This window comes from Pangasianodon hypophthalmus, chromosome 15 (assembly GCF_027358585.1).
Source record: "Pangasianodon hypophthalmus isolate fPanHyp1 chromosome 15, fPanHyp1.pri, whole genome shotgun sequence".
Lineage (NCBI taxonomy): Eukaryota > Metazoa > Chordata > Actinopteri > Siluriformes > Pangasiidae > Pangasianodon > Pangasianodon hypophthalmus.
In genome coordinates, this window is record NC_069724.1 from 6,141,999 (window position 1) to 6,165,949 (window position 23,951).

The following is a 23,951-nucleotide window of genomic DNA, read 5'->3' on the forward strand; positions in this document are numbered from 1 at the left end:
TACTGCTTTGGACATGAACGGTGCTTGTGCTGTTGCTACTCCCACTGTCGTTCTCCACTACACACATGTAATTCCCAGAGTCCTCCAGCCGAGCATTAGCAATCTGGACCTTGGAGTTTTTCCTGCGACATAGATATAGAAGAGTCATGGGACTTTACTATGACTCTGGATTGCCTAAACCCAACAACATGGACGTCAGTCCAAACCTAGCAACAGCAGATTAGAGATCAAAACAGTGCTGTTAAACAGAGATTCAAAAGGATTATAATGTGCAGCTTTATATTACGGATGGCTCTTAAATGGCTACAATCCAGCCAGCAGTAAATTTAGCAGCAAACATAACCAATAATGTGTTATGATGTGAAACACTTTATAAGGAAGCACCCGGGATCTTCGCTTTGTGACCTGAGCTAAGGTTTACGTTCTTACAAATAAAAGGGGATTTCTTGTTCCATGCCCCCAAACGAATCAAGGTTTTGTCGCTCTGTGACTCCTGTGTAACCTTCGGAATCCAAAAGACACATGCACACATGATTGCTAATCACACACTTACTTCTTGTCTCTGATCCTGACTTGTTTGCTCTTTTCCAGAATGGTGCCATCTTTGTACCACTTATAGGACAGGGGAGGTTTACCCGAGGCCTCACACTTCACTGTTATCCGGGCTCCTTCCGCCACCACCACTGGGCTCCTCAAAGGCTTTATTGTAGGAGCTCCTAGAAAGAGGAAGGGAACAAATGTGTCAGATTACACTTGCTTGTTTGGTATTAGTGCAAACATGTTGTTCCATGGATCGTTTATTAGGTGTGGCAACATGACGTCTGCATGTCTTAAAAGAGGCAAGACAGACAGAACTCTCATCTGGCCAGAGGATTTCACCAGACGCACTGGCAGCATGCAGATGTTTTTTTTTTTTTAATACTACAAATTATTACATTCAGTAGCAGCCCATGAATTCCTGTGCAATACTTCTGTTCCTTTCTGCTCATGATTTTGGCTATAGAGGGCATTAAAACGTACATAATCTTGGTCATATACAAGGCATAGACCTTACATTACAACATACATAAATACAAGGAAGACGGTGTCAAATTTCCTAGATATCATTTGTGCTTCAAGAAAGTAGCAAGCAATGACTGTATTAAATATCATAATGATTTTTTTTTCCTCCTATTTTTCTTGTCTAAATGAATTTGCTGATTACAGATAGCAAGGACCCACACTCCCTATCACTGAAACTAAACACTTAAAAGACTCAGTGATAAGAACCACCATGCCTAGCGTTCTCACTGTGTCTAGGGGAGAACAAAATCCTGATTGATTATACTAATGCTACTCACATTAATTGTAAACAGGGAGTAGACTTTGGCCTTCAACATGTCTGCAGCTATTACATGAAAGAGAAACAGTAAGGCAGCTGGGAGAACTCAAACCAACATCAAACATTAGAGCTTAGATAATACACACATACACATGCCAAAGATAGGAGGCTAACCAGTGGTCAGACGAAAGTGGCCAGATTGTCCAGAAAGAAACTAAAGTAGGGCGAGGACGTTACATCATTCAGTCCAGCATCCACACGGGACATTCTGATGGGACCTGCCCAGTCAATGAATGACTGTGTAACAGGACAGGTGAAGAGTAGGTTAATACTGAAAAAGCAGAGGAAGACCAACAGTATTGACATTGCTAACAGCCAAGAATACTAATCGCTCTCTCAGGGTTAGGAAGCAGTGAAGTGGCCATGACTTCAGGGTGAAATTGTCGAAGTAACAATCTTCAGTTTGTTTTTTCACTCTTAGCATATGCTGCATTATTTGCTACTTTCTAATAACTCTCTTTCATGTTTTCCCTCTTCCTTTGTATTTATGTTGTTTGGATTAAAGTGTAATATCACTTTAGATGTCTACTATTTATAAGATTTAGAAAAGGAAAAGCAACATCCATCCATTTTCTGTACCGTTTATCCTACACAGGCTCGCTTAAACCAGGGCACTCAGGGCACAAGGCAGGGGACACCCTGGATGGGGTGCCAACCCATCGCAGGGCACAACTGCACACACACTATGGACAATTTACAGATGCTTGGACTGGGGGAGGAAACCGGAGTACCCAGAGGAAACCTCCAAAGCAAAGGAGAACAGGCAAACTCCACGAACACAGGGCAGAGGTGGGAATCCAAACCCCAACCCTGGAGGTGAGAGGCAATCATTTTAACCACAAAGCCACTGTGTCCCCGAAAAGCAATATCAGTTGACTGTAATTAAGGCTATTATGTGAGTAAGCTAGCTAGCTAATTTGAAGGGGAAAAACTTGCTAGCTTTTTCCCTAAGCTATTCAAAAAGAAAAATCCTCTGTTGTTTCAAGCTATCATATACCTATAAAAATGTGTCCACTGTTGAAGGCTTAGTAAAAGTATCACAGAAAATAAACAACTTAGTGTACCTTAGTAATGACTTCAATTAAGATGCTAGGCCTGAAACACTGAAACAATCAGCAGTGATCCTAATTTTAGAGTGCCTGGCCCACTTCTCCGTCCCAGTACGTGCAGGCCTTTAATCTGTGTTACTAAATGTTGTTCATTGAAAAGATGGCATTCCTGATATTGTGCTGAGGCTAACGAAGCCTGGCATACTATAGTACAGTGTGGTGTCAGATTCTTTGGTGCCAGTGTTGTGAATCTGGTGATGGTATTATTCCTTTCTCAGGTTCCCAGTGACATTTTAAAGCTGCAAAGCCTACGCCTCTCCAAAAGCCAAAAGCAAAGCTAGCAGCTCAGCTTTTTAACACTGTTAACACTTCCAAGAATCCGACAGACGCACAAAGGCTTGTGGTTTGCTTCAGCACAATGAAAAATGGATACAGTGTGATAGGAAAGCAGGGCCGGCTTTAGTTAAGTCATAGATCAATGCCTGGTGTGCTTTAAAGGAATACTCCAGTGTTTTCAACCTAATCTCCATCTACCACATCTGTAGCGCTACTACAATTAGCACGAACGCGATTTTTAACATATCTCCCTGGATGGAGAAAAGAGCTATGAACACATTGATTCAAATCTTGCTTATTTTAGAAGCTTAAGGGCAGATGTTGAATTTCCTCAGGTGACTATACAATGCAAATTCTAGACTACGACCATGACATTCTAAAAATTATTATAAAAATCTCTGAGCCAGACATGAGAAAACATCTTACCAAAATTGCTCTTTTTGTACTTCCAACTTAAACCCAAGGTTTTGTGGTATCCACAGTGAGGCATAAACCGAGGCACTTCTGTGTTTATTTCAATATTTCAGATTAAGAGCTTCATTTACAGATACCTTTAAACAATTTATGAAAGTGTTGCATGTTTATTGACCAGATTCAACAACTGCCCTTCCATTTTAAGTGAGTTTCAAGTGACCAGTTTTCTGTTCTCTTCTCAGTACAGGAAAATATGTCAGAATTCTTGGCTATGCTATCACCTGTACACTACAGATGCAGTAGAAACAGTCATCCAGCATTACTGCCACCACACACACACACACACACACACACACACACACACACACACACACACACACACAGAGTTCTAGAAATGTTGCCTAACAGCATTTAATACAACACAGTATTGTGCTGTGCTTTGTAGAAATAGTAGCCAGTGCTGTGATGTTGACCTCATTAAAAAGTAAAGTGTTAAATGACAAAAATTTTCCTTAGTCATTTAGCAGATGTTTTTATCGAAAGCGACTTCGGATTGAGATAAGTTTTAAAGATACAATCCAAGTATGCAGCTGAGCAGTTGAGGGTTAAAGGTCATCCACAAAGACCCAACACTGGGATTTGAATGCACAAGTGTGGTTATTTGCACAGAACCATAACCACTAAAATACTGGCCCCAGAGGAAACTGTGCTTTAATGATACCTGAAATTCATTTGTATTATTGATGTTGTTTAATTTCAGTTGTTCTTTTTTGCTGTTAGCAGCGAGTGTAAGCTTGGTGTCAGAAACGATGCATTGGTTAAGCATGGCAATCGATGATTAAATAAGCCTTCAGTGAAATAATTCTTCAGCGAGTCTATTCTAACTCTGCTCATAGAAATGAACCCGAAATTGGTTCGATTTACTGCTTACTGAACCTTGTGTTCCTGTTTTGTCCAACCTCAGTTTTTATCAATATGTTTTCAGTCTCTAGCAAGACAGAGCCCTTTTATATAATAATAATAATAATAATAATAATAATAATAATAATAATAATAATAATAATAATAATAAGCGAGTTCCACCCCAATCATTATTAATGAATTTTATGAAAATATTTATAACAGTATACAGTAAGTACAGAATAAAACATCATAAATAGGAACACTGGAAGGAATGATACAAATGTGATAATAAATGTCCAATAATTGCTAAAATGTTTCTTAATAGCTTTTATTTCTGAAGGCACGGTGCTGGTGCATGTGTGTACTACGCGTGTGCTTTAGATCAATGGGCCAAAGCAGCTCACAGGTCACATATTTCACCAGCCTTTTTACACAACCGTCACACTTTACGAGACACATGACACTCTCTCTGTGGCCCTGCCCATAATTTAAAAATGACTCTGAAATGCATAGCCTCAGGGATGGAGCCAAGATTCAGTCTAAACTCTCTAAATCACCTTGGGAATGGCGGGAAAAAAATGCGAAGCCTTACAGCGCTTCATGTTCAGATGCAACACTGTAAGTGCTGCCAATTTCTGCTATTCGCAAGAACTCTTCTACAACGAGCTCGCTGTTGCATTTGGAGAATGTGCGCTGATGCAATTTTTGCTCAAGTGCATACAGCGAAGGAGGCATTCTGAGAAAAAATTAGGTTTTGACAGCAATTGAATGCTCAGAACAAGATTGCTCTAGTGTTGCAGATTTGGTGGAACAGGCCGAGCAATTTTTCCATTCAAACAAGGCAAAAAATATGGAGGCTACAAGATCTGCAGAAAGCAATTGTACATCACTTCTACTGCTTCTAGTCAGCAGTGAATGTCTAAAGAATTATGGCGCACTGTAATTTTGCCATGTGGCATGTCCTTAGGGCCGATCTGTGGTTCATAAAAAATGCAAACCAAATCACAAATTACATGTCTGCTTTAAAAAGAAAAGGGGAACTGTACACTGATTGTGCTAGAAAACAAGACTTTTGAATATTTCAAACTATTTACTATCAGCAAAGATTCATAGCAATGAATCATGTTTATGATTTCCATTACATTAATATATGGTTTGGGAAATGTATTAATACAGTATAAGCAATGATTATAAAAATACACCAAATATGCAGTTTTATTCTAGAGTACATATGTTCATTCAAATAAAGTGAGCATATGCTTAAAGTAAAAATAGTGTCGCTTGGTCAGCATACATTAAACAACAGGAGAAAAGTGCCGAATGTTATATTTTATATCTTATATTATACAAAATACCAGTTTCACTACTGCTTTGAATAATGGAAATCAAAGGTGTTAAGATTCCCTGATTCGAATCAGTTTACAGGTGTGAATATTTTGACACCACTGTACTGATTCATTCGTAAAAGCGATATTACTAGTGTATTCTTATTTAGAAATGTTAGCAAAATCATTCACTTTGCTATGTTGCTCTTCTCTCGCTCATTTTTTTTCTCTCTCGCATACACATGAATGCATAGATGCAAAAAAAAAAAAATGTATGGCACACAGTTTCTTTCAGCAATATGGGCTTTCCCTGGATTGCTTCACTTAAAGCATGTCAGTGTCAATCACCATCTACTATAAACCACAGTGGGGTAGACCCTGAAAACAATGAAGGATTAAGACCATCACAGACATACTGCCTTTAACATCTTGTCATGATTTTGGCTTTACATAGCTATGAGGGGAAAAGTCACCCCAAACCACATAATTCAATAATGTTAATGTTAAATTCAATAAATTCCCTCGTGCTTTCCAGTACCTTGGAGACCTCTAACCACTTTTGAATCAACTTCCTCTGCTCATTCTTACACACACTGCTAAATGTGGGCCAGATGGGTACAACAGAGAAAAAAAAGCCTGTAAAAACTGTAATAAACTAAATATAACCAGAGAGAACGTTGGAGGGTTATGAATTAAGTGTTAGCAAAGTTTGGACTATATATATATCACTTTAAACATCTGTAGTTACGTCTTTAATCTGTGTCCAATTTAGATCATATTTAAATAATACAGATATCATGGAAAAGCAATAAATTAAGCCAATAAAAGAAACCTAGGAAATAATATTAGCAAATTGCTGATCACAATCGTTATAGTAATATGTATTTCCCATCGACTCAAGCATTTAACATCGAGTCATTGATTTATGATGCCCAAAATCACAGTCATGTCTCACTGGGCTTTACGAGCCCTTAACAATTACGGACCATCTACAATTTAGACCATTCATGAAAAGTGCCTGCGTAAGCATTTAGAGAAAAAAAACAAAACAAAGAAATGACAGGAGGGGTGACAGAACCAGGGATCCCCCACCAGGTAAGCTGGGAATGCAATAGGTGATGAACAACAGAGGAGCAATTACACATCCAATCCAATTAGAATGATGGTTCAGGACTGCAAGCTGCAAACAGTCCAAAACAGATATCACGAAATACCTCAAAATACAAGTCTGTAGCAGATCCTGATCACAATCTTATCCCAACAGCACACATCAAAAATCTTATTTAGGCCATAGCTGTCACATATTTCTCCAACATGCCTTTTTTCGTCTCTAGGTTTCAGGGCTAAATGAGTCAATCACCATGATTTCCTACTTGTGATTTTGACATCAAGTGAGTTAAATTTAGCAGTGCATAAAAATGTGATGCTAAGAAGCAATGCGTGTGACAGGGTTAACCTTAGCCTCCAAGGAAAAGCTGAGTCTCCCAGCCATTCTTTTCTTTCTGACTTTGCTTTGTTTCTAGTAGACAAAGCAGAGGAGATTAGCATTGTGTGAAGACAGATCCAGGAGAGAAAGCTGCACAGTTACTAAAAGTGGCTCCTCACACACCCTTGTGTTAGATTACAGTTGCGTGTAAAGACAATACAGTGAACAACATTTAAGAAGGAAATAACAGGAGAAGTGCGCCGAATAATAAAAGCACTTTATCAAGGAGGTCACGCGAAGCAGAGCCTCAGGGCGACAGAGCAAAAGGAAAACCTCCCATGAGGGGAGAAGAGCCATAGACGAGCCTGGAAATGAACGGGTGGTGGGGAGGAGGGGACCGGCAGGAGACAATACTATGCCATGCCTTTCCGATTCACTAAACTAATGTGGGTATCTCAGATCAAAGTAAATGCTCAGAGGACTAATGATGCCTTCTCGAGGGACCTGCTACCTCACTCTGTGTTTCTACACCTCAGTAGATGTACACAAGTATGGGGTTGCACAAGAGATTTTTTTTGTTAATCGTTACTGCAATACTGGCATTTGCAATACTGATATTACAAAAGGATTCAATGTACATGAGCTCTTTCTAAGAAAATTTTGTTGTGCAAACATTCTGACTAATCACAGAAAGGTTCAACAGGGTGTGTTGATAGATTATGGCATTGGCGTGATTAAAACATTTTTGTCAAATCCATGCAGCCTGATCTTTAATCATAGCATTTCACAGTATAGTCACTTAGTCCTGTCCAAAAATTCTGTCCTACACATAAGATCTTCTAGTGAGTGTCAGCTTAAGGGTATGTGATAGTTGTGAATGGAAATCAGGATTGAGAATTTCTCATCGTGCATGACCCTGAGGTCAGACTGCAGTGACAAGCTGAGGCTTGCAGAACCCTAGACAGACGTTGAGAGAGACCGCACAAGCACGTTGCACTCCATTAGCTGTTCGAGAGCTTCTTAGAGACTAGCATTCATTCAAACACTAATCGCAGTGACACTGTAAGAGTATATCTATAGTTTAATGCTTAATGCTTTAATGCTTAACTGCAGTAAAAGCTGCAGATGCCCAGCAGTGCAACTTCCTTCAGATACAGCATGGAAATGAATCAATAGTAGTTCTTGCCAAGTGACTTGCAAGCATAAGAGGAAATTCACACAGGCTCAGCAATACAAGCGCTAATTAAGATACCAAACACAGGAATCAACTGTGAAAGTCATAAAGCAACTTGGCAAAGCCGGTTAAGGGGGAGAAGGGAGGTCCCAGCATGTCAAAGCGCTCAGACTGAGGCTCGCACGGCAAACACACACTCACGCACTGTTACAAACATAGGCCAAGGAGGCCAGATGTGCCGCTACACGCTGCCGTTTAGGAAATCCTCCTGTGTGACAAAAGCAGGCAGCAAGCTTTGACAAGATGAGGTGTGACTTTTTCCCCTTGAGACTCACACCCCTCCCTTGTTGGCAGCACACGTACGAACATGCATACATCCACACACTCACACCTTTGCGTGTTGCGTCTTTCTTTACCTTTCGTGAGATCACTGTTTTGTTCCTTGCGCTCCTTTTTACCTTTTTTCCTCCCCTTCCTCTCTTTCTTCCCTTCTTCTCCTTCTTCCCTTCTTCCCTCTGACATGATAATGTTGAAAAAGTGTAAATCCACTCAAAAGGAGGGGAAAAGACTTGGGCAGCAATGAGAACCAGCAATAGTCCTAAGGGGGGAGCGTGTGGCAGGCGCGCTTAAGACTCTGAACTTGTCAGAGTGCTTGTGCCCTATATACACTCGGTCCCATCACGCAGGGAAACACCTACTTTTTGACAGAGAGAGAATACAGGCAAGAGAAGACAGTGGAGAGAGAGAGGGGAAAGGGAGGGTAAACGAGTAAAGGAAAGAGAAGGAGAAGGGGAGGGATAGAAGGAGAAGGAGGGAGCAAGGGAGGCATTTCCCATTGCTGTCAGACAATTAACTGTTCCCTGACTGAAAACTTCAGATAAGCATGATGAGTCCTGAGGCTGGTGCTCACAAGAGAGGGAACCCCGCGGAGCTCAGACCACTCCTGCTCACCTGCCTTTTTGGGGCTTCACTGTGGCCTCAGGTCAGAGGTTACAGACATACACAATGCCCTCAGTGTTTAGGGTACAGATATTGCCCCATGTTATACCTTTGCCGAGGCCAATACCCCTCACACCCCTGACCAAACCAGCTTCTAATACACTCCCAAGAAACGTCCAAGGAAAATGAACTCTCCTTTTATGACGGTGCAGCAAAACCGGAATGAGCATCTAGGAGGTCTATTTAGATCTCCAGATAAGCAGTGATAAAATACACGCCTCTGTCACCGGACAGGGCCACATCCCCTTCTTCGACCTCCCTCGTCATGCTCATTCACTTTATTTCCCCTTCCTCCAACCCCCACACTTCGCTTTGTGTCGTCTCCCACCCTCCACTGGAAGCGAGTCCCAGCGTGTCCCTGCTAGTAGTCGTGAACAATCTCTGGAGAGAAATCTTACACGTGCACAGAGCTGACTTAAGCTGACTGCTTTGACTGCTTCCCCACATGTGCACACACTCATAGTCAAGGAGAGGAGATGTATAAAGTAAAGAAGAGTCAACCTGAAGTAAAAAGTAAAGATATCCTTTTACGAAATTGCCTTGAGTACAAGTCGAACTAACCAAGATGAAAAAACTACTCTGAAGTTTCAGTGGGTCTGATATGATCTATACTTACCTATTATACTTATCTATGTACTCACAAGTAGATGTCATAAATAATGTTGATTTAAAAAAATAGCCCATCTTAACTATGGAAATGGATGAATAGATCAATTATCATGATCTAATATGTATCTGTATATGTATTAGATCATATGAGCATAAGATCTAATAAATGAAGCAATGTGTGTGTCTGTGTGTATTGGTTGTGTGTTTTTCTGATGATTTAATGTTCCAGCAAATAACAGCAGTGCCCAAGGAGATGTACTGGTGCAGCTATTTGCTTTTGAACATCTAGTAGAGCACTGTTTGGTAGATATTTTTGCAGCTCAGCATTGGTACTGAGATGTTCCCAGCAACACTGCTGTTCATTACCCAAAACCATGCGGTCATGTTCTCATTAATGTACAAGGTAGAGGGGGCTGGCAAAATTCTGTAAAGTAACAGGTGGCTACATAGCTGTAAGCGTATACCTACAAAGTGCGTCTATGTAGACCAAGTGGCCAATGAGCAGGAAGGTGCACCTAATAAACTGGCAACACTGTGTACAAAGTGCATAGGACAATATAATATTAAGAATATAATAATAACAAGAAAGGAAAGGAAAGGAAAGGAAGGGAAATAATTCAGTCTGTCCAAATTCTCTACACAATCAGTCTGTCTAAAACCTCTAACAAGCTCTAGTTGTGTGTGGTGTGCAGTTATTTTAACAAGCCAATGTTTTAATGATAATTATAATAATTAATTATACAGCACTCCTTTAAACAACATATTGCATAGGCATTGTATCTAATATAGAATAGGTTATATCTATTAAAGTCTACTTCTCATTCACACACCTGCAACTTATGAGGCAAGTTCTTGATCCAGATAAGCACAAAATGGCTGTTGGCCTGGGGGCCACAGGCTTAAATCCCTCTCATGGGCCCCACTATTGTTGCGCCCTTAAGCAAAGCATCTCCATTCAGATAAGAACACAAGATAGAGGACCATAACAGTCTCTGCATAAGGGCTTTCTTAAACGAACTTCTATCAAGATGTGCCTATGTGCTGAAGATTTGCCGATTACAGTGTCTCTACTAACGACTTGATGTCATTCCGTAAACTCACGCTATCACAGGAGGGTGAAGACATGTACCACCTTCATAAGGTAAGAACATGTTACTTAAGACTTTTCGTTATTCCTTTTAGGCTAGAATTCCTAAGTGTGACCAGAATGGTCTGGTTTCATTCCAACACCTACACAGAGACAGAAACTAGGAAACAAAAATACAAAGAGAGGGAGGGAGAGTTGAAGAGGAAGAGTACAGGATTCCATAATGTTTCTTATGAGTCACGATTATGTGGTATCGGGGGCCTTTCATGGGCCCTTTTCCAGCTCTATCCTCCTCAATCTCCAATGTCACCGCTCAGAAGGTGTGTATGTGTGTGTGTGTGTGGAGGAGGGTCATGTCCCAGCAGGTCAGGCCACTCAGTAAAATGTTGTACTCCAACAACTTCAAAGGCCAGGTTGCAGCTAAACTGTGTGTGGCGGGTGTGTGGTGTGTGAATATATATTTCTGTGCATCTGTAAATGTATCCGACAGCTTCCTTGCAGCAAGCAAATCTGTCAGTGGTAATGACAGATCTGCAGCAACTCCGGGTGTGGGTCATAGAACACCCTTCCCACACTGCCAAGCAAGACGTGGCTTGTTATCTGCTTGCGGTCTTAGCTTTGGCACCATCGAGTGTGAGTGTGCGTGTGTGTGTGTGTGTGTATGCGTGCGTGCGTGCATGTGTAGTCGGTGAGATAAAAATGTGAAGTCACTGGGGTTCATTCATGTAAATCGAGGAGTCCCAGTTATAGAGCCGCACAGATATGTGTGGACAAGTTGGCATATGTAGAAGGAAATTGGCAGAGACAAGGATACAGGGAAAAAAAAGGAGAAATGTTGTGATAAACAGAGACGTGTTGCAATAGGCTGGCATGCTTAATTGCAGAATCACAACATGGGAGAAACAACAGGGCGTGCCTGTTTCATTTTCCATGCTGAACAGCTCTCTAGCCCTGAGGGCCATGACAGAACAAGCTGACTTTGGAGAACTATGGCCAGAAGGGGATCACCTTCCATTCTGTGAAAAAAAAGACTGAAAAAGATAACTTTTCAACTGTGGCATATACGTATGTTCTGTATCTGCATGAATTAAATCATTCTCCACACCAGGAGGAGGCAGTAGTCTATAATTGTAAACAATGAAATAACAAAATAATAAATAGTACAGAAGAAAGATGATGTAAACAGTACAGAAGAAAAATGATTGAAGCAATACTTAATAGTACAGAAGAAAAATGAATGGAGCAGTACTATATAGTAAAGAAGAAAGATGAGTGGAGCAGTACCTAATAGTACAGAAGAAGGACGAGTGGAGCAGTACTTAATAGTACAGAAGACAGATGAGTGGAGCAGTACTTAATAGTATGGAAGAAAGAATGATGAGTGAAGCAGTCCTTACAGTACAGAAGAAAAATGAGTGAAGCAGTACTAACCAGTGGACAGGAAAGATGAGTGGAGAAGTACTAAATATTACAGAAGAAAGATGAGTGTAACCGTTATAAATACTGCAGATGATAGATATAGCTATAGTAGCTATAGCGGAGTATGATTTTTATATAGTCTGAGCTGTAGCCAAACAAAGTAGCCTAGCTACTGGCCCACTACCAATTTCATCCCATTGTGAATATCTTTCAACAGTCTGCTTGGAATTTAAATGTGCTGGTCATGATTTAAACATTATACTTGGTCATTTCCATCATGTTTTGCTTGGAACTTGCTTAAAACTCTTTCTCTTCTGACGCTGATTTTACATCATAGATTCCGACAGGCAAGGACAAGGGTCAACTAGGCCAAAATTGCAGGACAAATCACAAAAACTATAGACGACACTTATTTTGGCATGTATGAGCCATAGGAATGAAGACAGACAAGCTGTGTATGAAGGACATGTGTGATGAATCGAACACAGATAATGTTAATTACAAAAACTTTCAGTTCAACGCTGGAGACAAACCGCAAGACAGATGCATCCCAGATGAAGGTCTGATCCTTTCTAAGCCCCAGTCTGTGCCACTCCACCATAATACACCATATATATATACACTTTCTCTATTGTAATTTAACCAAAACAATGTTCAGTGGTACGTCTTGTCCTCCATTAAAAAGCATCTGTAGTATCTCAGCAGCCAATACCACAGGCACTCACTGCTGCAATCGGCAGGGGGTGGATGCTTGACATTAAGAGTAAATCTAAAAAAAAACTCTACAGACCCACCTCCTTAGAAGAGCTGGGCTTGTATACCCTGAATCAGCGCCGCTCTACCAGGCCTCATCTCTAGCTCTGGGAACCCCCACCCCCTACCCAAGACTTCCTTCCAGATGGAAGAAGATAAGTGCCTCGTCCTCTCCCTCCATTCCCCTCCTCCTCCTCCTCGGCTTTTCCTAAACCTGCACATCATCACACGGGCTGCCCCAAAACACTGCTGCCATTTCACAAGGATGGGAGTTTATCTTGGGAGATATAATGGTTTTAAACACCCATCTGCTTGTTTAGATGTGAATGAGGTTCTCAGGGCACAGCGCATGGGAGAGTTGGAGAGAACGCAGTGAGATTGCATGTGTCTTTTTGCGACTGGAATGAATTCTCTCAGATTGCTAAATATATATATATTTTGATTTTTTTATTTTTTTTTCCAGCAATCGATTTTTTTTTTTCAGATTGCTGAAAAAAAAAGTCCAGAACCTGATGTGATCTTCTGCTCTTGTAGGCCATCCGAGTCAAGGTTCAACATGTTGTTTGTTCTGAGATGCTTTTCTGCTCACCACATTTGTAAAGAGTGGTTATTTGAGTTAGCCCACGGGATGATTTTTGTTTTTATGTTTTTATTTGATGTACGTTTTTTGATGTTTGTATGTTTTATTTATTATTTTTTTTCTGAAATACTCAACCCGACCTGTATCTGCATGATTTTACGCATTACGCTGCTGCCACATGATTGGCTAATTGGATAACTGCGCGAAAGTGCAGGTGTACAGGTGTTCCTAATATAATGGCTGGTGAGTGTATATATAAACTGTGTGTCTGCAAATAATCAGTGGTACTCTGCTCTGGCCCTAGTTTTCAGACTTCCTAAGTAGCTTTGTATCGATTGAGGCAGCAGTATATTTCCAGCACGTTTTGAATCTGAATGCTAGAAGTCGAGCCTGACACAGCTGTCCTCTCAGATGTGACTAACATCTTGAGGCTTTGATAAAAGCTTCCTTCCTCAAGGTCAGGAGAGGTTCTCTTACTTTCATACACACACATGCACACACACACACTACCACCACAGGGATAAAATCTCCACTGTGTGATAGTGGGAAGGAGAGACAGCCCACACACACACTGCACAAAGCTGGAGGGGGGATAATAGTGAAGCAGAAGCAGAGATGCCGGGGCTTTTACAGATCTCTGCTTCCCTCAGCAATGCAGATGAGGGCTTGTTCGAAAGCATGCGAGCAGTGTTTTCCGAGGAATGGCTACAGAAAGCATGCAAACTATGTATTATTTGCATATTTTATAAAAGAAAAAATAAAAATATGCAAAGTTGTTAGGTTGTTTGCAGATAACTCCTGTGCATAGCTATGTGCAAGTGTCTCAGGGTATGCATGTGTGCAAGTGCTAACAGAGAGCTGCTCTAGTGCGGACCGAGCTCTGGGCCATTTCCGCAGACCACAGCTGTCTCCATGGAAACCGTTCAGGACAAGAAAAGGGAGGGAGTGCAAGAGAGTATGAGCGAAAGAGAGAAAGAAAGAGAGAGTAATGAGGGAGAGAGACGTCGCGCCCACGTGAAAACGCAGATGTCCATGAGGTAGCCTCTGCTCAGTCTGCAGGGATACACTGCAGCTTGGAGAGAAAGTTTGACACGTTCTTGCACTGACCGTGGCCACTGAAAAAAAGAGATTCCGATTCTCATTCACATTCTCATCTGTCTACTTGTTCCACCACTCAGCTGTCAATCACCGGGCTATCACTTTCCAAAAGCCAGCTGGATCTCCGTCCCTCCTGCTGCACTAATACTAAACTCAGCTTCATGCATTCAAGTCATCGTAAGCTAATTAATGGAATGAGACACAGCTTCATGACGGCAAGGATCTGCACCTTTAGTGACTTGGCCTAAAGGGAAGCTCCACATTCTGAGGTATACATTCACAGCAACAAAGCAGCCAGTACGCTGCGATTCGGAATTCACAGCCTTGCAAACACTTATTTGCACTTCTTGACATAGACCGACAGAGGAGAACCTCGCCACATGCTAGCTTTAAACGTCCACCTTAGCATTGTTCACCCAGGGACGATGATCACGACAAAGCCAGATGGCGTGGCAGTGTTGCCAGATGGAAGCCAATAACTATATCCTCTCTGGGCTGTACGAGTTCCAAGCTGCTCCAAAAAAACACACCCCACCCAGCATGTGAGAAGTAGACCTTAATAAAAATTCACCTATGAGGGGTATAATTAGCGCCCCCATTGTCCTGCAGAGCAGCATTGAGGTGAGAAACAGAGACGAGCGCATGGCATGTCAGGGGAGCGATGTCAGAGGTGCAAAAATAGTGGGAACGGCTGGATGACCTGGTTGCTTACTTTGTGATGGAGGTGTCAATGATGGGGAAATGTGATTACGTAAATGGAATTGCAGTGGAACAGAGTGTTATTCAGCAATGCAACAATAAGTCATCAATTTCCTTTTGTCCTCTAGATTACTGTGTGCTATATGTACGGCAAGATCAAACCTGGAATGAGAAGGTGGCAATTGTTCAACCATGATGAAAGAGCCTGTGCTTTGTAAAGTTGGCTGACATGCTTACTTTGTTTCGCCTGTTGTGGTTGGTGAGTCAGGGCCTCTCTCTCTTAGATCTGCTGCAGTCTACCTGGCTGAGCTCATCTGATGGCACTGCAGATATCAGCCAGCAAACATCTACTTCATTTCTGCCTTTGGCTCGCTCTCTCTCACTCTTCAGATGAACAGACAAACACACTCCTACGCGCTCTCACACAGTTTAACAAACACGCGCCCACATGCTCTTTGGCACTTTAAGGCAAACACATGCACGTGGAGCTAAACACTCAAACACGGGCCGATGTGTAGCCCATCAACACGCTCTCCACCTGACACTGATGTATACATGGCCTTTCAGGTTAGTGCAAACACAAACACACCCACCTGACACTGATGTATACATGGCCTTTTGGCTTAGCGTAAACACAAATACACCACCTACTTCACTCCAAAAACTGACTAACAAGCACACAAATATTGTTTGTGGAACATGTCCTGAATAGTCCTTCTTGCCATCACGGCCTTTGCTGAGGTTCGAGCTGAAAAACAGGGAAACATGGGAAACAGTTTTGGCTCTTATCGGCTCTGTTCAACGCACACGTCCGCTCTGCGCTACTGAAATCAAATAAAATTCCAAGCGTGCTCTCGCCTCGTCCTTTATCTGGAGAATGTACTTGGAGCCCGGCACAAACATGTCACACTGAGGAAGCCTCCCCCCATCCCACAACAGTCATTTGCATTTCATTTTTTTGCTTCAACTTGAGGAGCTGCGTCTTATCGAGGGCCCTGCTTATCGGTCCATTTGTTTTCCAGTGATGCAGAGCCTTCCCGAAAAACAGTATGGTATGGTACGGACGTCTGGCTCATCTCCCCGGCGTCAAGGACCTGGTTGCGCAGAGAGCAAGGGGCTGTTGCTTTTAGAGAAGATAAACTGGGGTGAAGATTGGGGGAAATGGAGTGAGTGGCCCCCCGTGCGAGTCTTACGACAGCTCCTGTAATTTGCTGCACAGTGAGATGGTGGCCAGAGGAAGTGACCGGGTGCGACTGGGCTGTTTCAGCATGACAGGCAGACAGTTTTGACCAGCAGTACGCTTCACACTCTTCCAACAACAGCAAGACAATTCTCCAAAGACATTGACTCACTCTGGCTGAAAAGACATACCTTTCAACAAAAACATGTTCAGTCCTTGTTAATCACTTGCCTGTAGACTGATTAATCTGTATAGGAATCTATAGCTCATCAAGGCCAACTGCCCACAATGACGTGTGCTCCTCTGAAATGACAGATATCACTGAGTGTGAAGACTGAGTAGGATAAGGGAATGCAGCGGAGGCCGCTGTGATTCCTGCCAGCTTGGAGTCTTGCCCCCTTCTTCCCTAGACTGAGGCCCTGACCTTGACTCACTCGCTCTCAGCAACAGCATATTTGCATTCCAGAGCATCCAGAGAGAAACTATAATAGCAAAATAAGGACACACATAATGTTTTCAGTGAGATGAGAGTATCAAAAAGGCTTCAGAGTTCATTTTTCAAAAATAAGCTCATATTTCCTCTTGTTTAGTGTGCCATAGATTATAAATCACTTTTTGAGTAAAACTGGTCTTTCTCAGAGATTCATCAAAGCAGAATTTCTTTTTACATGCACATCAAATTCCATCTAAGGTCTATATTCGGGTTGTAGCCATATTCTGATTACGATGTTTATATGCGTACAGGCATCGGAATATTCCTGTATACACGGTGGTTGTAAGTATGCCTGAGTCGCCATACCTAAATACCTAGCCTACAGCTAAGGATCTGTTAGCACCCACAATTCCTTGTGAACTGAGCATGTGCATATATCTCCTTTCAGTGGATTTTCTGAATATGATGTTTACATGCAACAAATTTCTGATTAAAACCGGGTTGGGGGGGGAATCAGAATTTGGGAATTTCAGAATTTTTCTTAATCTGAATCAGGCAATTGGATTGTGGTGTTTACATGACTCAATACTAATTGGAATATTGCCAAATTCTGATTAATATCAGAATACAGATGTGCATGTAAATGTAGCCAATGTCTGCCAAGAAATCCCAGCATCTTCTAAATGTGGGAATACAAAAAAAAAACAGTCAGTTAGTGTTCAGGTTTTTACACGATTTCTAATCATGTTATGTTATAAAGTGAGTAAGAACGGTTGTATAAGAGCAAAAAAGCACAGTCATGATGCTCAATATTTTGTGTGACTATTCAAAACACAAAGGAATATCCAATCACTGGCCACTTTAATAGGAACACCTATACCCCGATCATTGATGCAATTATCCAATCAGCCAATCATGTGGCAGCAGTGCGACACATAAAATCATGCAGATACAGGTCTAATATAGAAGCTACATTATATACTGTAACATGACTCCTATAAAATGGTATAAACCACAAAAAACATTTTGATAGTGACCCATGGCCTAACCCATTACAAACTATTAAAGAAAACACAGAAAAGGCTTTAAAACTTTTTAAAAGGTTTTAATTAAATGTACAGTTATATGCTCCATATAGTACTCTAAAGGTCTTGGGCAGGGGTTCTCAAACATTTTTGCAGCCAGGGAACCCTTTAACTCTGAAATAAATTCCACTGACCCCCTCAGAACAGATTTTTTTATGAACTGAATCTAACCATTAAAATATTAGGCCCATTAGTTAAATAGGTACAATAAATTTCTAGCTATTTATTGGAGCTATAAAGCATTTTATTCTTAAACTTTCCACTAGCACTGACATTATTTATAGGCTAATAAATATAAGAGCTCAATAGCAAATATAACTTTGATAAGTGTTGTAATTTCCACTGATGTAACAAATTTTAAAACAAAACAAAACACAACACAACAACAACAACAACAACAACAACAACAACAACAAAAACCCAACACGGATCTCTGGCTATAATTTACAGACGCCACTTTGAGAAGCATTGCTCTAAGGTTCAAAGTAGAATCTCTTTGGAACACTATAACTATTAACTATCCAATGAACCCTTGATGAACCTTTTTTATATAAGTTCACAATTATACTGAAATCGGTTTAATAAAAAAAAAAAAAAAACTTTATGTCCCAAACAAAAAAGAAGTCATTTTATGCTCCACTCTGTGAAGCCAGCTTAACAGAAGTGAAACTCTTATGAACTCTAAAAAGTTATTTGATATGGTTTGAAGGGAAGAAGCTTAAAGGTTCTATGCAGAGGGTTACCTTTTCAGAGAGGGTTATCAGCAAACCCCTTTAGGATGCTCTGAATCCTGTGCACAAGTCGTTTCTGGAAGGGTATGAAAGCATGTTTTCCTCTACTGGAGCTTTGGCTTTTACAGTATACATCAGGAAAAACATGTTTCCGCTCATGTTTCCGCTCCCTCATCTGCGGTTTAAAATGTCTTCATGAATGACTGGCAAAAAAATATCCTCTGACATGTTTCTTATGGGAAGACTCATTTAACATATCAAGTAACATATCTGACATTTATTACATGTCAAACAAAATGGAATCCTGGCGTATTTTATTTCACTGTCGAAAAGACAGATATAACACTAGTCATCTTTCTAATTCTTGGTGCTAGCTCGATTAGCTGGCACATACAGTATATACGTAATTAGGAACACCTACATGCCTGCTCATCCATGCAATTAACCATTCATCCAAACATGTGGTAGCAGTGCAATGGATAAAATCATGCAGATGTAGGTCAAGAGTTTAAGTTAACGTTCACATCAAACATCCCAATGGGGAAAAAATATGACCTCAGTGACTTTGACCATGGAATGGTTGCTGGTGCCAGACAGGCTGGTTCATACCTGTCAAGTGTAAGGGTTTTCATGTGAGACTCATGGGTTTTTGCCTTTGTTGCAGTTTCAGGGCCATGAATGCAAATCTTACATTCAAATCATAACATCAAAAAGGTTTGTTTCACAAAATACTGCCAAGTTGCAGAGTACCACATATTTAGTTCCACCCAGCGGAACTGACCAGTTCTGCCTTTTGAATTAAAGCTCATTTCACACACAGACTAACTTTAACAGTCGATTCTAATGAGCAACCATGGATCATTGAAGATTGGAAGAAAGTTGCCTGGTCTGATGAATCTTGTTTTCAAGATTTGGCTGTGATCCATGAACCCAACCTGCCTTGTATCAACAGTTCAGGCTGGGGGTGGTGGTGTAGTGGTGTGGGGAATATTTTCTTGGCACACATTGGGCCCCTTAATACCAATCAAGTATCATTTGAATACAACAACCTATTTGAGTTTTGTTGCTGACCATGTGCATCCCTTTATGGCCACAATTTACCCATCTTATAATGGCTACTTTCAGCCGTGTCACAAAGCACAACATCAGTAAGACTTCAGTGTACTTCAAAGGCCTCCCCAGTCACCAGATCTGAATCCAAATTAGCACCTTTGGGACACTGTAGATTGGGAGATTCGCAGTAATTATGTGATGCAATCATGTTGGCATGGACCAGAATCTCAAAAGAATGTTTCCAACACCTTTTGGATTCCACAAAGTGCCTAGTATTAATATGGTATTCCTAATAAAGCAGCCAGTGAGTGTACATCGCTATTCTAGTCACCGCTGTATATCTATCAACAACAATATGAGAGAGCGAACAGTGCGGAAACGGTCTGTTTGCACATAGCAGATAGACACACTCCTGCAGCCGGTCCGGCCAGCTTCAAATTACCCCACTTAAATACCCACATCCTTAAACGAGTACTGGAGTACACTGCAGCTTCAGACACATTCACAAGCCCTCATGACTGACCTTGCCAAACAAAAAGAAAGCAATGTTATAATAGACTTTGATCCACTCACTGTATATTTTTGTGTCACAGGTGCGTAAATGAGAAAAAAAGCAATCTTTACAATACTGACATGGCCAAAGCACATTTCAAAACAAGAAGTGAAGGGAATTAGCCTCAATGTGTGGCTTGGCAACTTTTCCGTCTGTCTTTTATTCCCCTGTCAGCACTGTTCTGGGAACAGCTCCAGCAATGCTCCACTCCGGCTCCTTACCCCGACGCACAGGTGACACTCTTGCCTACTTCTACAGTGAGCAATGCTGGGCTGAGAGTGAGAAAATTGAAAGAAAGTGGCAGAGGAACAAGAAATAAAGTGAGCAGATGTGAAAGAAGAGGTAAACAGGAAATGGGAGAGAGGGAGAGAGCAAGAAATTGAGGAATACTTCCAAAACAACACACGATAAAGACCACTAGGGAATATGAGTATTGTGGGGACAAGCTGTGCCTGGAAAATAGAAGGAACGCATCCATGTTGCCATTTACACTGAAGGGTTGAAAGAGGTCATCCAAATAATTATCGTCAAAATAATTACGATATTTGTGATATATGATCGTTATGTGATGCTGCAAATAGATAATTAAGATAATTATGAATAATGATTAACAGCCATACATAAACACTCAGTGGGTCCTAGAGTAGCTTTGCCTGTTATATTTTAATAATACTGTAATATAATATTATATTTTGTGGTCGTCCCTGCTTTAACACACTTGATCTAACTGATCTGCTAATCATCAAGTTTTGACGTGGGTGTGTTATAGCAGTTAAAATACTAATAAGCAGCCCGAGGGTACGCCGGGTCCAAGGTTGGAAAAAACAATGGCTATGTTTACATCCAGCATAATAATCTGTTAATAACCCAACTGATCATAAACAGTAAACAGATAGTGGGTGATGGAATATTCCATTTATCTGAATGGTTTTTAACGTCTTTTTCTTCAGTCATTTAAACATTTTAAAACTTGGTCAGCTTTGTCATCTGTACAAAAATGTGTAAGCACTCTTCTATGTTTTGATGATGATGTGACAGAACAGGAGCATTGTACATTGTAAAAAAAAATCACTGTAAAGTAACAGTATGTATATTTTACTACAAGATAATTTTTTTTATTATTTTACAAGATTGCACTCTAAACGATAGGGCAGTTAGAGCAATGCATTGGTTTAGAGTAAAATACCAGAAAACGCAATGCATAATGGGATATCTAACGTTTTAGGCAGGAGTGAGAATGGTAACGTTTGTCCCTGTGTGGATATCTGAAAATTAGTGAATTGTATCCTTTATTTTAGAGACTCTTTTAGGCAAACACAAACCCTCTTTGGTGTAAGTTTATACTTTGCTAGTAAAAAATTACTAAAACGGTTTAGTAAATCACTGAAACGCATCTTTTAGTGTGTGTTAATTCAGCAGTAGAGGTGGTCTCTAAAGTTTACACAGAATGTTGCGAGAAACAAAAAACACTGACTGAGCAACAGTTCTGTGGGTTGAAATGCACTGTTGATAAGAGAGGTCAGAGGAAAATGGCCAGATTGGTTCCTGATGCCAAGAAGGATATAGTAACTCAAATAAGCACTCTTTACAACCGTGATGAGCAGAAAAGCATCTCAGCATGCACAAAACATCGAACCTAGAGGTGGATGGGCTACAACAGCAGAAGACATCAGGTTCCACTCCTGTCAGTCAAGAACAAGAATCTGAGGCTATCATGGACACAGACTCCCCAAAACGGGATAGCTGAAAAAAAAAAAATCACCTGGTCATCCACCTCAAGGTTCAATGTGTTGTATGTTCTGAGATGCTTTTCTGTTCACCCTGGTTGATCTCTCTCAAGTTTGCAAGTTCTTCATCTTGCAGACCGTCCACTCACAGGATGTTTTTTGTTTTTCGCACCATGCTGTGCAAAGTCTAGAGACCATTGTGTGTGAAAATCCCCGGAGATTCGTAGTTTCTGAAATGATCAAACCAACCAGTCTGGCTCCAACAACCATGCTACAGTTAAAGTCACAGAGATCACACTTTTCCCCATTCTGATGCTTCATGTGAACATTAACTGAAGCTCCTGACCTGCATCTTCCTGATTTGATGCAGTGTGCTGCTGCCACATGATTGGCTGATTAGATAACTGCATGAACAGGTGTTCCTAAGAAAGTGGCGGATGGTGTGTGTGTGTGTGTAGGTATATATTGGCTCTTTACACATGTGACCTTTACCAGGCAGATGCCAAAAATAAAAAAAAAGTAGGCTAAATAAAAAGATGTGTGTCATTTTGCTAAAATTTACTTGGTAAAAAATTTATTTGGTAAGTTTTCTTAGAGTAGAGAAGTCAAAGTATGACAAAATTTGGGCCAAAACCAGATTTTTTTTGTCTTCTTTGGCTGTTTTCCAGAATTCTGCTGCAGCGACATCCGACAGCTTTTTCCGGCCACCTCACAAACAGAAAACGTCATGAGCATTCAGAAAAGCCTTCTGCAGTGACTCAGAGAAAATGTCACTCTTTGGTGAAAAAGAAGGTGGAAAAATAACAGTAATTTACCTCTAAGGTTAAAGACACTCAAACTATTGTATGAGAATGCTAAGCTTTACACGAAACCAGAAACAAATTCCCAGGTAGCAATGTTATTCTTTTCTTTGCAAATCTCCCTGCCAATGTCACGGCATGCAACAGGCAACACTGTAAAGCTTCTTTTACGTTGAACAAACCCATATTGTGAAGGCCACTTGTTGGACTGCAACATTTAAAGACTTAGCGATATTGTCTTCTTAAAAAGCCACACAATTTCATTCTTTGAGTGCAAAACGGAAAACGGTTTTTGAAACTCAATGATCTATTCTTTTGTCTTCAATACGACAAACATCCAGTTTTGCTGTTATGGGTTGGGACATGAATGAGGTTGTATAAACAGCATGCTAGTCAAGCTTCCATTACGTGTGTTTTCAGTATTTATAGAGCTATTTCCCTGTGAACGGACACTGCCCCAATCCCACACAAGGAAATTCTTCTCCTTGCGAGCACAAGAACAACAATTCATTCTGCTTTAAGCTGCTTCGTATTAAGACACTCATCATTCCACACCTACGACATACCTGAGGAAGCAAACATTGGTTGGGGATGTGGAAGGTGCGTGTGGGGAACATGGCTGGACACGTCGGTTAAAAAAGAGCAGTAGACTCTCAGCGGGAGTGCTGGCAGCCCCTCTTTCAGCACTCTGGCGCTTCACACACACATACACAAAACACAGGCGCCTTTTGTTCACCGGCCTTTCGTTTGTCAGGCATAGGTGCTGTCATAGGTGCTACTGGTGTTTGCTGGACACTAATCGCATGCACATGCAGGAGCCAAGCATGCACTCAGCACCACACGTATGTACTGGTGCCTAAAACAGGTGAGCTTGCATCCTTGCTTGCACAATCATGCCCCAAGACATCCTGTTTCAGATGGGCAGTGATGACAGAACCTAATTTAACAACACAGATGCATGTTCATCTATAAACACGTACACAACATCATTATTGCAATAAGTTATGGTTGTGTATGTGTAAGGTTGTGCAATTAATTATGGTTTGCATACCACATGTGTTGTAAATGAAAAAAAAGAAAAATGTATTATTATTTTTTTTAACATTTATCTACAAAAATGTGAAAAAATGAAATCTC

The 23,951-nt window shown here is 40.9% G+C and overlaps 1 protein-coding gene across 6 annotated transcripts in view; it reads right to left on the reverse strand.

The window, feature by feature from the left end:
* Window positions 1-23,951, reverse strand: part of nrg2a (neuregulin 2a) — an 86,635-nt gene that overhangs the window by 40,953 nt on the left and 21,731 nt on the right. For 4 of the 6 annotated variants that reach the window (XM_026938578.3, XM_026938580.3, XM_026938579.3 and 1 more), the window contains exons 2-3: window positions 554-716; window positions 4-122 (exon numbers count right to left, since the gene is read on the reverse strand). In XM_026938578.3, coding sequence (XP_026794379.1) covers window positions 4-122; window positions 554-716 — 282 coding nt within the window. Of the gene's footprint in view, window positions 1-3; window positions 123-553; window positions 717-8,424; window positions 8,698-23,951 lie in introns of those variants that run through there. The other 2 variants (XM_034311165.2, XM_026938583.3) reach the window with 2 other exon arrangements.